Source organism: Portunus trituberculatus, chromosome 17 (genome assembly GCF_017591435.1).
Source record: "Portunus trituberculatus isolate SZX2019 chromosome 17, ASM1759143v1, whole genome shotgun sequence".
NCBI classification, from domain to species: domain Eukaryota; kingdom Metazoa; phylum Arthropoda; class Malacostraca; order Decapoda; family Portunidae; genus Portunus; species Portunus trituberculatus.
The window spans coordinates 6,445,453-6,461,581 of record NC_059271.1 but is presented as its reverse complement, the minus strand read 5'-3'; the positions used below and the strand labels follow the sequence as shown (position 1 = coordinate 6,461,581).

At 38.4% G+C, this 16,129-nt stretch overlaps 1 protein-coding gene across 2 annotated transcripts in view; it reads right to left on the bottom strand.

Moving 5' to 3' along the window:
• Positions 1 to 15,750, bottom strand: part of LOC123504917 (synaptic vesicle glycoprotein 2B-like) — a 53,672-nt gene extending 37,922 nt beyond the window's left edge. For both annotated transcript variants that reach the window (XR_006674986.1, XM_045255835.1), the window contains exon 1: positions 15,407 to 15,750. Coding sequence is in view for 1 of the 2 variants with exons in the window: in XM_045255835.1 (XP_045111770.1) it covers positions 15,407 to 15,479 (73 nt within the window). In the remaining variant the exon portion in view is untranslated. The remainder of the gene's footprint in view (positions 1 to 15,406) is intronic.
• Positions 15,751 to 16,129: the final 379 nt, after the last annotated feature.

Here is a 16,129-nt window from a genome sequence, read left to right as displayed (position 1 = left end):
ACAACAACAACAACAATAACTACTACTACTACTACTACTACTACTAATAATAATAATAATAATAATAATAATAATAATAATAATAATAATAATTATAACAATAACAATAACAATAATAATATTTTAAACCTATTACAACTTTTACTAATACTACTTTTTTCTTTTTACGGTAAGGCCTATAGCTCCTGTAGGCACACTTGAAGAGTATGTAGGATGCGCTGTTCAGCTTCCGCCCATTAGTGGTGCAGGCAATTTTATTAATAGTGGTACCCATATTAGGGCCCATATCACCACCCAAGCACATCTTTGGTGTAACCACCTAGAACCTGGGTATCATGGTGACATGTAGCTAACTTTAAACCACTTGACTACTACTACTACTACTACTACTACTACTACTACTACTTGTTTCCTTATAATTAGTGACTTGATTAATTAAAGGTGGTGGGAGTTCTTTGCATTGCTGGAGTGACTGACTGACTGGCTGGTGGCTGGACAAGACTAGATCATGTAGGTCATAAGGCGCCTCAAAACGGTAGAACTTTTAAACAATCTCAAAAACTAAGAAATGTAATGTCGGTATAATGTTAATCCTTCTACTATACGCTCTCTCTCTCTCTCTCTCTCTCTCTCTCTCTCTCTCTCTATATTTCTACTACTTATTTACTTTTTTATTTATGTAACTCCGCCTTTCAGTTTCAGGGAAGCGTGTAGAATTAAATCTCTCTGTATCATCATTATTGTCGTTATTGTCGCCATTATCACTATCGCCATTATCACTGCAGCCCTTACCAATGCCTGCACACACACACACACACACACACACACACACACACACACACACACACACACACGAGTGGGCGGGAAGACACCCAAGGGCATGACATAACTGAAGCCCCACCAATGCCATCCAACACACACACACACACACACACACACACACACACACACACACACACACACACACACACACACACACACACACACACATTCCATGGTGTTGTGTCTCGATAGGTGGTATAGTGAAACAGTGAAAGGTGCTGAGGTGTGGAAGATACAGTGAAACAAACAAGTACAGTAGGGTGCAGCACCTTAACACGTACTGTGAACGGTAATGTGTGTAGATGCATGTAGTGAAACAGTGAGAGGCTCTGTAACCTTGGTGTATACACTGAAACATGCAAAGAGCCACGCTGTGTCCTGACTGAGACAGTGAAGACACAGTGTGGGTCCTAATAAAGTGAGACACAACAAAACTGTGTTCCTACAGTAAAGCAGCGAGCAGTGCCTGGCGTGCACTGACAGGGTGATGCAACGGTTACCTGGTGGATACAGTGAAACGTACGTGAATGGTGTTCTTACGGTGAAACATGACAGTAGTACTCTAGCAGGTACAGTGAGACACAGTGACCCGTGAAGTATTGAACGTTTACATTAATATTGCCATAAAAAACATAACGTAGGGAAGGCTGCAGCACGCCAGTATGGCCATACGCGGCAGTTAGTCCTTCAATAAATGATGATAAGTGTGATTCCGTTACAGAAAAACGTATTAATGAGGAGACTCGCTCAGCACAGCAACACTTCTCTCACTCCCATGGTTCGTGGTTATCCAAGGTCGAAAAACCAACAGAAACACTTTTAGCCTTCCACTGGCAGAGAGATTAAAGAGAAAAAACGTGAAATAATCCTTGAAAGTGAGTGACTTGTGGCAATGCTCACTGATTGGCTAGAGAAGAAAGGGAACGGGAAGACTGCAGCCCAAGCGGGAACATGCACGTGCACTGGGTTCACTTGTCTCCCTACAAGCAGGCCTTATATTATAGACCCCACCCCACTGCCTTCCCGAGTGGAGGCCACATGATGAGTGGTGAGAGGCAGTGTTGCCAACCTTTACAGACGTCTCCGCCCTACACACCTACTGAAATTACCCTACATTTGCCTTCATTACCCTACGACTCAGGATGAAAATAAGAGTAATTCCATGACCAATTTTGACTCATACCAGAAACAGAAGAAACCATATGCACTTTCATATTTCCTTAAAAACTAAAGTTTTAATTATTTATTTGCATTTTTAATGCATACGAGCTTCGATGTATTATGTAGATTATATTGCTCAGGATTATTTACCTTCTTTCTACAATCACAATTATACTTACATAATAATAGCAGGTAACTCATGGTCAATCTTTATCTAGATGATGACTTTATGGTTATAGAAATCAACACATAAAAATAATTTAATGACTGTTTTTAACCCATACCAGACACCGAAGAAACTACTTTTATTCTTTTCTTAACAAAACAAAAGTGTAAACTACATGTGAGCAATACAAGAGCTTATTATCTCTATAATCACGAATCAGTAACCGCTTAATTTGAGCGTGGGAAAGAAAAAAGAATAATATCTCCAAGCTGCACGTGGCTTTACGTATGAACGTGTATTATCACTACACATTACGTACTTTGGTTAACTATACCATCTCCCGGGCGTTACATAACTACGGGAATAGACAATTAAAATTAAAGGTATATTTTTTAAGCATAATTCCTATTGATTTACATAATATACCTTTTTCTGCAAAATACCTACCACGCTTATCAAAATGTTCTAATTACCCTACGTTTTGCTCAAATTCTGTAAAATTACCCTATCGCCCTACAGACCAGATTTGAGGCTAAATTACCCTACGCGTAGGGTAATTACCCTACGGTTGGCAACACTGGTGAGAGGGTATGGGCCACGCCTAGAGCTATGGTGGAGGTGGCTGGGAGCGCAGAACGGACCTTCTTATTGGTCACTCACTAACTCTTCTGACAATTCTTGCAGCCAATACGAGTAAGCAGTGCATGTGAGAAGCTCAGCTGGAGTGATGCAGGACTGGTTATACTCGTATGTCTGTCATCTAGGCGGGAAGGGGCGTGAGTTGGTGGAGGAAGGAGGCTACCAAGTGTCCATGTAAATTCAACAGCATCCGGTTCAAGAAGCTTTGTATCACCATAGAGACCGTTTTCTTCCCGCTGGACGCAGTTAATACTTCGGCCAGGGAAGGTGAATTAGGAAAAGTTGCCGCAGACCCAGTGGCTGAAGAAGGGGACAAGGAAGGGCGTCGCTCTCTACTGCTTTACTCCCATCTTCCTTATTTCCTTCCTTTTCTTTTCTTTGACACAGTTTTGTATCACCTTCATTCACGCTTACCTAGTTTCATTGGTCTTTTCATTTATTTTTTCTCTTATACTTCTTAAAAATGTTCCTTTCTCTCATTCCTGTTATTTTCTTTAGTGCAGGTTCGCTCCTCCGACAGGAACTGCCGCTGGTATAGGCCTGATGGCTTCTTGCAGTCTCCCTTATTTTCTTTATCTTCCTCCCCTTCTTTTAAGTTCAATTCACACTTTTCTTTGTCCATTTTAGCAAATTATGTTCGCTAACGAGGAATATTGAATTCAGCAACACCTGCAAAGCATTGGAAGACTGCAAAGTGACTTATCTTTTTGGACCATTCTGTGTTTATCTATGTTGTGTCACAGCTTGGTGGCTTTGTGGGGAAGCCCTTGAGTAAGTAAGTAGTGTTCCTATTTCGCTCAGTTCCTTAATAGTTTTGACGTAAAGGTACACCACTTGTTTTCTCTGGATGGTCTTCCGCATGCAGCAACACGTCACTGTCAATACTGGATCAGTATTTCACGGAAAATTTCTTGCAAAGTCATTAATTATGGTAGACGAGCTGCGGCACTTCAGACTTGTAGGGCTCGGAACGTGTGTGCAACGAGAGGCAAACTCAAGAAACGTGTGACGTCTCAGGCCAGAGAAGGGGAGAAAGGGGACTTGTGTTAGGAGGGTGCGGGGTCGTGGGGGGGGGGAGTGTAGAGGAAGAAGAAAAGGGTTGGAATTACGAAGGAGGTACGGATTATTTACGAAGAAGAAAATTGAAGGCAACATGCCCGCCACGTGTCGTAGCGCTGCTTGGTGAGCGCGAGCCACGCACTTTGTTGGCGCTGCCATTGAAGCTTCGTTGACAATATTACTGGAATGCCGAATGGAGTCGCGCGCTACCCATGCAACAAGCGAGCTATTTGCGACAAGCTAAAGGCAATAAGAATGTCAGTGAATTCATTTAAAGGCAACTAACGCGCGACTGTTTGCGTGGCAACGTGTGAAAGCCTCCATGTAACTTCAATATTTACGATAGACGAGGCTGGTGGGAAACGCTGCTAAGGTGTTGCGTGTCGAAGGGACCTAAGATGAAGGATGGAAGCAAGGGTTATGAAGGAGCAAGGCATAAGAATATGGAGATCGGTGTTAGGACTAAGTTGTAGATGAAGCAATAAATCATAAACTAATTCTATTTAAGGAAATGATGCTCACAATTATATGCGCAGCATTAAGTTTGAGAGCAGTGATCCGTGAACGTCGACATACTAAAGGAACAAATCATGCATATGTTCTGAAGAGTGCAATAAACACATCATAGACATCACAACACATATACGATATAACCTGAGTTCACTAACATTTCCCAGCCAAACAGTTCCGCCGCATCACACAGCGATTACCCAACTAACGCTTAGATAACACTGGAAGATGAGATGAAAGCGGAACACTGATAGCAAGGCAGAGCTCCCCATTCAAGGACCTCGCTCTCACCACGGACACGATAGCTCCATTGAGCCACACAAGTCATCACGTCAAAGCTGGGGATAGCGGTGATGCTGGGGAAAAATAAATAAATACTAATAGCACAGCAGCGAAGGGCCATAAGACGGTCGCCTCTGTTCACCTTTCTTGACACAGAATGACGGAGAGAGAGAGAGAGAGAGAGAGAGAGAGAGAGAGAGAGAGAGAGAGAGAGAGAGAGAGAGAGAGAGAGAGAGAGAGAGAGAGAGAGAGAGAGAGTCCATTTACCGATGTTATCTATATTAGCATTATAAAGGATCATATAATATATAGTATACAAGTATAGTATAGGCTGAGTTTATTGCGCAAAAATTATTGTACAGACCTGGGAACGAAAACAAGCATGCCTATACGGCCAAACGTTAGGCCTACATACCAAAATTATGTAAACACGGCCATATGAATCACACACGTACATAAACAAGCCTAATAAATATTTGTAAGTTTGCGAACAGAGAGAGAGAGAGAGAGAGAGAGAGAGAGAGAGAGAGAGAGAGAGAGAGAGAGATAGTCAGTCACAATGCTCCACCTTTTAAGTAACACTGATACATAATTCTGGACCAATTGGTAAAGTGTGGTATGTAACACTAACTCGACTGGGACGGCCAGGCTCTAGTGACATAAACACGACTCCTACATTATTAACCCCTTCAGTTCCAGGACGAGTTTTCATATTCATTCTGGTTACTATTTAGCGTTTTTATATAGCTTCAGAAACTTATGTGGGGATTAAAGTAGTGAAGACTGTGGCCATCAAACTTCTTACCTCCATAGACCTTTTCTAATGTAAATAAAATCGTCTAACTATACCCAAAAATCAAGGTAAAAATGCCTGGCAATACTGAAGAGGTTAAAGGGAGAAACAGTCTTGAGAACTCGGCTATTCAACTGTGTAGCCTTATAAAATGGTGGTGGGAGAGCAAAAATGTTTCTGAATATACGCTCCCATTAAGTTTTTGGTATTTCTAGTTCAATAATACAATACGTTACAAGGCACGCCAGTTGTCAGCCATGTATTCAAAGGGAAGTATGCATAGAAGTGTGTTGCGTTAACTGCGATTAGCGTAACATGTAATCTCCCCCACCGGGTCAAAAGTCATTACTTGCCCCAGTCCCAGGTGTGGACAAACTACGGCCCGCGAGCAGCATGCGGCCACCGATGGAATTCATGCGGCCCGACAAATGTTAGTAAATTTGAAAGAGCAAGTTAATAAACAACACCAAATAGTATTGTGAGCATTTCATTTTCTTCCCGCAAGTGTGCACATGCGTGTGAGAATGGCTTTTTCTTTAGAAGCCTTTAATTTTGTATTTTAAATATTAATGATTTTGGGTTAATATAGTATGCGGCCCTATAAGATTGTGATTCTTTTAATGTGGCGCTAGCACTGAAAAGTTTGCATACTGTGTGTATATATATATATATATATATATATATATATATATATATATATATATATATATATATATATATATATATATATATATATATATATATATATATATATATATATATATATATATATATATATATATATATATATATATATATATATATATATATATATATATATATATATATATATATATATATATATATATATATATATATATATATATATATATATATATATATATATATATATATATATATATATATACACACACACACACACACACACACACACACACACACACACACACACACACACACACTAAATAAATAAATAAATAAATAAATATATGTGAGGAGAGAGAGAGAGAGAGAGAGAGAGAGAGAGGGGGGGCATAGACAGATGAATGAGTGCGTGTGAGCTGCAGGTTGAGGCATCCGGACGGGCAAAATAAACTAATAAAAATATAAATTAGATGAAAAATAATATATAAGATTTAATGCATAAATAGATATATCTAGGAAAAATTATTAAGTAAACGATAACGATACCGGTGACACGATAACGAAGCGATAATCACGATTACGAGACGGTGTCAAGAAAAGGAAACGATAACGAGGAGATATTGAAGCAGGTTTTCCCCGGCATTACATATAACTACTGCATTAATAATAATAAGAATAAGAATAATAATAATAATAATAATAATAATAATAATAATAATAATAATAATAATAATAATAATCACTGCCACTCACCCACAGACACATGTTGAGGCGCGGTCACACTTGCCCAGCACGTCGAGATAATGGCGTCATTGTATAACTTTTTGTCCTGTTAAATCGTTTTCATTTTCTGAAAATTGTCCAATTTTTTAAACCTTCCCCGTGACTCATGCACACAGTCATTCCTCTGCCCTTCCTGTCGAGTGCAAACAAACATGACTCCGACCTTCAGGTGGCGGTGGCTTCTTTGCACTGTCACGCCAACCACACGTGCCCAATGTTTTCAGTGCCGGCACGTCGAGAGGCAAAGTCTTTACTGAGGCACTGGCGCGTCACTTCTGTGCTGCCGGAAACAAGGGGGACCACTTAAGGACGACGTATAGATAGATACTCTGGTCTGGTCTATAGGCCATACTGTAATATAGGTCTTGGCTTGCGTGCACTCAGACATGTCTATCGAGGATGAAGCGTTGCGTCCATAAAGGAACTGAATCTTGCAGGTAGCAGATACAGGGAGGGATTCGGGACATAGGGAAGACACTCACCACAATGGCAGTGAGCCAAACAGTGAGCAGGATGCTCCATTGCAGACCGTGAAATGCGAAAATTGTAGAGTTATAAATGCATATGCTGAAATTAATACCAGCACATCCGTGAAAGTTTAATATCAATTTAAATAAGTGTAAAATATCAAATGTTATAATAAGTCTTCTCCCCCTTGCAGAATGTGTGTGTTTCACTGTTTGATCTGCTGCAGTCTCTGACGAGACAGCCAGACGTTACCCTACGGAACGAGCTCAGAGCTCATTATTTCCGATCTTCGGATAGGCCTGAGATCAGGCACACACTACACACCGGGACAAGGTCACAACTCCTCGATTTACATCCCGTACCTACTCACTGCTAGGTGAACAGGGGCTACACGTGAAAGGAGACACACCCAAATATCTGCACCCGGCCGGGGAATCGAACCCCGGTGTGTGTGTGTGTGTGTGTGTGTGTGTGTGTGTGTGTGTGTGTGTGTGTGTGTGTGTGTGTGTGTGTGTGTGTGCCGTCAGCTCCGTCAACTGTTTAAACCAGCCTGTATCTACGACACGCAAAGCTGTGCACATGGTCTCTACGAGACAAGTGTTGGTCAGAGAGTGTCTAACACTTCACAAATTACCGCTGCTCGAACTTAAAGGCCACCGAGATGATCAGCCGAATTCCCAAGAGCGTTACTCATGATAACACTGCAGAAATTTTGCTACAAGCCTATCATTAGAGCCGTAAAAACACCCTCAAAATTCGGAAAGCGTGGTAGAAGTGCTTCGGAATATAATACTATACTCGCATCGCACAGCTCACCAAGAGAGTCAGTACAAATAATGCCACGATGGGGAATATTCCGAATGGATATTAATGAAAGTCACAATATATAAGACTCTAGCACTTCAAAGCAGCCGCAATGTACAATAACAGTGCCATAACGCGTACAACAGGAAACTGACTGGACTCAAAGTCGACACAACTGAACGGCGCTTCTCAAACACGGAGCCGCTGTTCCCTACAGAGTGGTGAAGATGAAGAATTCAGTACGAGTTAATTTCGGCTTAACTATGACACTTTTGTTTCTTACTGTTCATAACGACCAGGAACTCCTCTCTCTCTCTCTCTCTCTCTCTCTCTCTCTCTCTCTCTCTGACGAAGATTAGTTAAATAGCCTTATTCAACGATGTGTTTGAGAGAGAGAGAGAGAGAGAGAGAGAGAGAGAGAGAGAGAGAGAGAGAGAGAGAGAGAGAATGGCTTGATAGCGATATAAATCATCCTCCAGACGGCAGCAGGTGCAGCGGCGTGTAACAGGATTGGGCTTTCAATATGATTTACACTTTAGTGATAAGAGAACCGATGTTCTTCTGATGTTGCTAACTGCCCTTCCTCCCGTGGCCTCGCTGTACAAGACTTTCTTCTTTCTCTCGCCTCTATTCCATCCACCTCCCTATTGCAAGAGTTAGCCAGTACTCTCAATTATTCAACCCTTCCTCTGGTAAACTATGGAACTATATATATATATATATATATATATATATATATATATATATATATATATATATATATATATATATATATATATATATATATATATATATATATATATATATATATATATATATTTCCACCTATACTATAACCTGAACTCATTTATGAGGAAGGATTCAGGACATTTATCCCATGCATTTGGCTATCTCTCTCGACCGTGATCGGCGACCGACACTTCAGTGGACCTTTTATTTAATCGCAAATTTTGTTGTCCTTGGCCGCTTCCCCTCCTACATGAGAAAAAAAAATCACGCACACACACTTTACTTCAGTGTGATGATAAACCAAGGACTGGCTGGCGTGTACCATTATGTATATTGACTTCATTACACTCATATGACGTATAGGTAATCTATATGAATAGCGCTTAACACTCCCTATACTCGTTGTTTCTTTTGCGCATATAAGATAAAATATCACTCTGCCTCCTTATCCACCTTCGTGACCACTTAGCTCCGCGTCTCAGAAACACTGAAGCTCTTCAGTGTCAGTCTGGCAATTATTGTTTTGAAGAGAACGATTTTTCTTTTTCTTTTTTCTAACAAGAGGGGAAGCCGACCAAGGGCAACAAAAGATAAAAAAAAAAAATGGCCCACTTGAATGCCAGTTCCCTTAGAGATAAAAAAAAAAAAAAGAATTAGCCAAAAGTCTGAGACAAATGTCTTGAAACCTCCCTCTTAAAGAAGTCAAGATTGGTAACACAGCGGTTAATTGTCAACGCAAACAAGGAAAGCACTGTGTAGGAAATGGAAGGAAAAGAAGACGTGTTTCTCGCACTCTATCAGTAAAGTAATATTGCTGGAAAAAGTAGTGAACCAAAATGATGCATCATGTGAAAAGTTAATATTGATGATCACAAGTGCCAATAACATCACGTGAGTGAGCTGCAGTCTTCCAACTGAATAATTACAACACAGCATTTGGGAGTGAAAGAAGGAAAATTAACTAAAACCGAAAAAAAAAAAAAACATTGACAGGAAGGAAAAGTATTCACTACTTGATTTAGCAAATCATATCCTTCAAGTAGTTAATGTGTTGTGAGTTATTTATCAGACTTTAGATAAAACAAGCCTAGCGACGATTTCTATAGTAATGCAGTAAACCGCGGTTGTCACTCCCGCTTCACACTGACAACAAACCGCCACCAATGTACGTACACTATACATACACACATCCTACTTTGTGAGTTTATAAAGTTGTATCTTGTAAAATGAGCGTCATGCTAGCGAGCCGCCATTATTTTTCTCTACTTGAAGTTTACGGGTTTTGAAGTATTTCGTAAGGTTTTGATGAAAGATTAACAAGATTCATACATTATCAACAGAAGAAGAAGAAACTCTTGAAAACCCAGCTAATTATCTCCGTGGCCTTAGAAAATACTCATGGTGAGAGAACAAAGCATTTTACAATAGTCTAATGCGTTGCCTCGGCCACTGACACTCACTCCCCATCCCATGCAAAAACACACGGTGACACACACACAGCTGCCCGTATCAAAGCTGATGAGTATAATTAAAGCACGTGTGCTGCATACCTTACCACACATGTGCCACCACCACTGCCTATTAATGGAAAGGATGTCCCTCCTTTGCCAAATATGGAAATTTGTCTCCTTAGACGTTTTTAGGAATTGCTAAATTTGCTCTATTTCGGATTCCCGACTAACTAAACCAAAACAAACTTAATCTAAGCTAACCTAACGCTCAAACTAATCTAATCTTACCTAAACATAATCTAAGTCTGTTTTTGGCCCCATGTGTTGATATTCAAAGGCATCACTACGAGTCAATAACAGCCGGCAGCGCGGGAAGTTTATAAAAAAAAAAAAAAAAAAAAACAAGCGTAAAGTACAGTGAGTATATTAGCGCAACATACAATTACTCTCCAGGACAGGTAGTAAACATTTCCCACGGAAACTTGTGCCTTCATCTTGTACATTCTTTATTTTAAGTGTACAGGAATATTGCATACTTCATTACTTGCTCTCTCTCTCTCTCTCTCTCTCTCTCTCTCTCTCTCTCTCTCTCTCTCTGTGTGTGTGTGTGTGTGTGTGTGTGTGTGTGTGTGTGTGTGTGTGTGTGTGTGTGTGTGTGTGTGTGTGCACTATGAACTGTCAGATTTTTGCCATTAAATACAAATCTCAAAATGTTTTTTTTTTTTTTAATCAAAGTCAACGGTTTGTACCTATATTGTTATTGTGAAGGAAAAATGTATAATGGTAATTTGCACTTTCTTCCAAGGCACTTCTGGTTATTGTAAAAGAAATATCAATGGAATATTGGCAGGTATGTTATCCTCTATTTTTCATCTTTGTCTTTCACTGTAGTCTGCAGCAGCCACAATATACCTTCTCTGTCCATCCCTGCACCATTCAAGCTGTATTGCTACACAATGATCTGCTCTACTCTCACTTTTCTCAATAATGCATCCCACACACCTTCAATTGTTGCTTCCTCTCTTAGGTTACCAATCAGTAGCAATCATTATTTATATGCATATTCTGTTTCCAAAATCACACCTTTCTCTTTATTCATTTTGTATATCTTCACACATTTCTTTTTAAATTAAGGCATTTTGAAAAATAAAAGTAGTAGTATGTATGTACTGTATGTACTTGTAAGACATATGTATGTACTCATATTTGCTCATTTTATCATTAATTCTCCACAAAGGCACTTCGAAAGTTGTCCACTGTACAGTTACTTAAAAAAAAAAAAAAAAAAAAATCTCTTCATTCATAGTCATTCAGCATGAGAAAAATAATCATTGTTTGCATCAAATCAGTTACACAAATCTTCAGCATTCCTTCTTCAAAATACTATATGATGTGTCACACAATTCAGGAATCCCAGGCCTCTAATTTGGAAATTTCTGATCACAACACTTCTATATTAATTCTTCTTAATGGAATTCATGACCCTTACTGCATACACTGTTACAATGTGAGAATCAGGAGACCCTTTCAAACCACAACCACAATAAATCTTCTAGAGCATTAAACAAACTCCTAAAATTCAGCACCTCATCACCTCCTCAATAAATATCTGACCACCAGGTGCAGAACACTTGCACAACACAGCCAGAACACCTTTACTGCTCCATATGATGTGAAATGTAAAATTATTAAATAATCTTGCTTCCCATGTACAAATGTATTTCCTTACCATTCATCTACAAATGATATTGAGCCGTCAATGTGAACAATAACCTATTTCATGCAGGGAGGCGGTGGCATAATGGATAAGGTGGAGAGTGTGAGATCGGGCAGACGTCCATGTGTAGGTTCAAATCCCACCACGTGCTGTCTTGAAACTGTCATTTGTCAAGTTGCTTAAAGTTATCTACATGTCACCATGATATCCAGGTTCTAGGTGGAGATGTAATTGCCTTACACACTCTTCAAGTAGACCTACAGGCACTACAGGCTGTAACATAAAAAAATAAAAATAAAAAATAAATAAATAAAAAACTATATCATTGAAACATTCACACCAGTTTGAACTCAACAGTGAATGGCATCCTTCCATACAAACACTTCCATTAGCTGGATTGTGATACTTTATACTTATGAAAAGTTTACTGTTTGTTTCTGTCTGTGTTTTCCTTATAAAATCTATCAGTGATTTCCTTTTCATGACATGATGAAAACATTAGGTAATAATATGCAGGATTCAGTTATTTTATCCATAAATTCTAAGCTGCATATGAGGTCATAGTTAATGCATGCTTGAGTCCTTGTCTGCATTTACATCCAAGGACACATTTAATATCCATTTTTTAATAAATAGATTAGTTCAAAATCTTTCCTAAATGGTTTCTAAGTTTCCATCAATGTGGTTCAGGAAATCTAACAAGTCACTCAAGATTCCCCTTGATTATTTCCACTTGACTACGAGGAAACACATTTCTCTCTTACAAGTGTATTCATCTCTGAAATTCCTTGCCTACATAAGTCACTGAAATTCACATCCTGGCATCTAATTCTAGCAATTAATGCGGCATTCTTCAAGATTCTTTGGGATACCATTTATTTCAATTGGATGGATATCATTTGATGTGGTTCATGAAGCACATCATGTGTGCAAACAGTCTCAGTTACTGGAACAATGCTATCAATGTGCTAAGATTGACATTTAAAATAAAACCATTAATTATACTGTAAAAGAAATAAAAACAAAAATTTTGGTAATCAGGCAAATAATACTTCAAATTTTGCAGAACATAGTTATAAAAAAGCAGTTCACTCCAAACTGAGGAAATACAGAACACATCTGAGAACCACACCAAGCATCTGTATATGGCAAGAGGCAGTGTGCTCCTGGTGCACTTCTATGCCTGTACTACTAAATAAACAAGTGTGGCTTCTCCTTCTATCACTCAGCTTGACTTGACTTGGGGAAGCCCACCAGGTGAGTATATCAGATGACAATGTGACTCACAAAATTTCCTAACTGAAAAGCTCTTCATCCTCTGCTGGTTATTGTATGTGCTTAATCTCTTAAATCATGTTAATATAAACTTTACTTCATGCAACACCTTCATCAGATCACAACTTTTATGTTTTTTCTTTCTTCCATTATGGAAGTGAACCCTTTCCTTCAATACCTCTTGAATATTCACCTTTGTGCAAATTACTGTACCTACATGTAATTCATGAGTAGAGAATACTTATTAGGTTTTTGTCTTTAAGTGAACTTATAATGCCTTAGGTTGATTTTTATATTTCATCTTATTTTATTTTATTTACATATTTTCATTATTTCTTTTATATTTTCTGGTCACTGGATGTTACAGTTAACCACACAACTGCCTGACACATTTTTGCTGTACTCTTGTATGCCACTCATCAGCACATGTCAAAGTTAAAGCAGTAATTAATTGCAGACAGCAGTAATAAAGATCATATTTTTTACATTCTTGGCAAGGCAATGCTTTAACCAGCCTGTTGCTCACCCACACTGGGACTGTCTCTTTACCTATTAAACACATATATATGTAGACAATTATTGAAAAATTCCATCAGAAAGCAATAAAGTTCTTTCCAGACTTTCAGAACTTCTTGGCATAGTATTCAGATTGCTCAAGGATAACTGAGCTAGCTATGGAAGATAAAAAAGAAATTTATACATTGCTGCATGATTCTGAGGGCCTAGCATACCTACACCAGATTTCCAAGAGAAACATCAACAACCTCTATGGGCACCTACTGAAACTAGTTATCTAAGCTAGACAACAGACCACTGATATCAATTAAGTTACAAGTTCTCACTTAGTCATTTAAACTGCACCTACAACTGACACATTCTAATCTCACTATGAAAGACATGTGAAAAGATCACCTTTTATCCTCTTACCTAGCTACCTCATAAGTGACCACATATAAATACCCCAAACAGTATATCATGCTGACACACAAAAATACATCTTCTGGTGCAAAATACAGTGTACTTCATTGCTATAAATGTCAGTTCTGTTCCCAATTATAAAAATATCTACAGAATGTGTTACAAATAAGAGGCAATTAGATTAGGTATATTAAGATAAAAAAAATAATAATAATAATGAACTGTGGTGCTAATGAGATGCATGCAAAACAAAGAAACACAAATTTGTAGGTTTGGTAATCAAAGTGAGGAACATCTGATTCTGTTAATCTATCAACATAAGTGCAGGAAAATAAGGGATGATGATTATGATAATAGGTGAGTGCAATAATGAAGCAACATACTGACCAGTGTGACATGGATACATATCTTAGAAGTGGTCATAGTAGGGATAAAATTACAAGGGTATGGGATGCAAAAGGCAGCTGTTGTCTATCATCTGAGCCAACTTCATTACATAACAGTTTGGTAATGTCAGCCCAGTAACAAAAAAAAAAATAATAATAATAAATAAATAAATAAATAAATAAATTACATGCTTAGCAGGGGAAAAAATTGTTGCTGATGAATCTCCTTAACAATGTCTGACTTATGGGATTGAGAATATTGCCAGCCTCCATTCAGTGAGTGTACAATATCAATCTTCCCTTCAGTACATTTCCCCTTTGATTTATTTCCCTCATGTACATTTTATCCCTTAAACTTTTTTCCTTATTCCTTGCTTTGCACCATTAACTTCACCTACATAGCCCTTAACATAAAATACCAACAGTAATTTCATAGGGTCCATATTTTACTACCACACCAAACAGCTTTCATATCATGGGAAGAAATTACTCAAATATTCACTAGAGAAAAACAAGTAAATAAAAGGAAATACACAGATGGGAAACCTGTCTAAGCAATAAATTAAAAGAGCAAAAAATGACCCTGGATAATCTGTCGCTGGATAAAAGTGAAATATCATTAAGGGTTAAAAAACATAAAAAGTACAGGCATTAGAATAGCAAAGATGAATGAGAAATGACCAGAGAGAGCGCCTGCCACTGGATACAAGACGAGAATCACGCACAAGTGGGAAAATGATCAACCCGTCACAGGTGCCAGCTGGTCCGCGGCAGGTAAGACAAATGCACTCCACTCACCTAACTCTTCGTCCGACCTGCTGCTGTCCAGAAGGCCTCTCCTCTCCATCCTGACGGCGACATTCAGTTCCATCCGTGCATCAGGAACAGACAATTCTCATGAGTGCTACACAAGATGAACGCTGACAGTATAAGCCACCGCACATAATGACCTTGCCTACGTGGAGTACTATTGTTGCATCTTAGATTCCTTTCCTGTACGGTTTTACTTATAGCACATTTATCTTTAATGACAATTTTGCACCTTCCCCGCCTTTTCTGTGACTAGATTTATGCACCGTTAGTTTCCGTGACAGTTTTCTCTCAGCTCTCTTCATTCTTCAATACAACACAACGATGGCAATTTCGGCTTCGGTTTAATCGGTTATCGGTACCTCGATGCATGATTCGGCTCCTTTATTGTTTTTTATTATTATTATTATTATTATTAGTAGTAGTAGTAGTAGTAGTAGTAGCAGTAGTAGTAGTAGTAGTAGTAGTAGTAGTAGTTGTTGTTGTAGTAGTAGTAGTAGTAGTAGCAGCAGTAGTAGTAGTAGTAGTAGTAGTAGTAGTAGTATTAGTTATTATTATTATTATTATTATTATTATTATTATTATTATTGTTATTATTATTATCATTATTATTGTTATTATTATTATTATTATTATTATTATTATTATTATTATTATTATTATCATTATAATTTTTATTATTATTATTGTCGTCGTTGTTGCTGTTGTTGT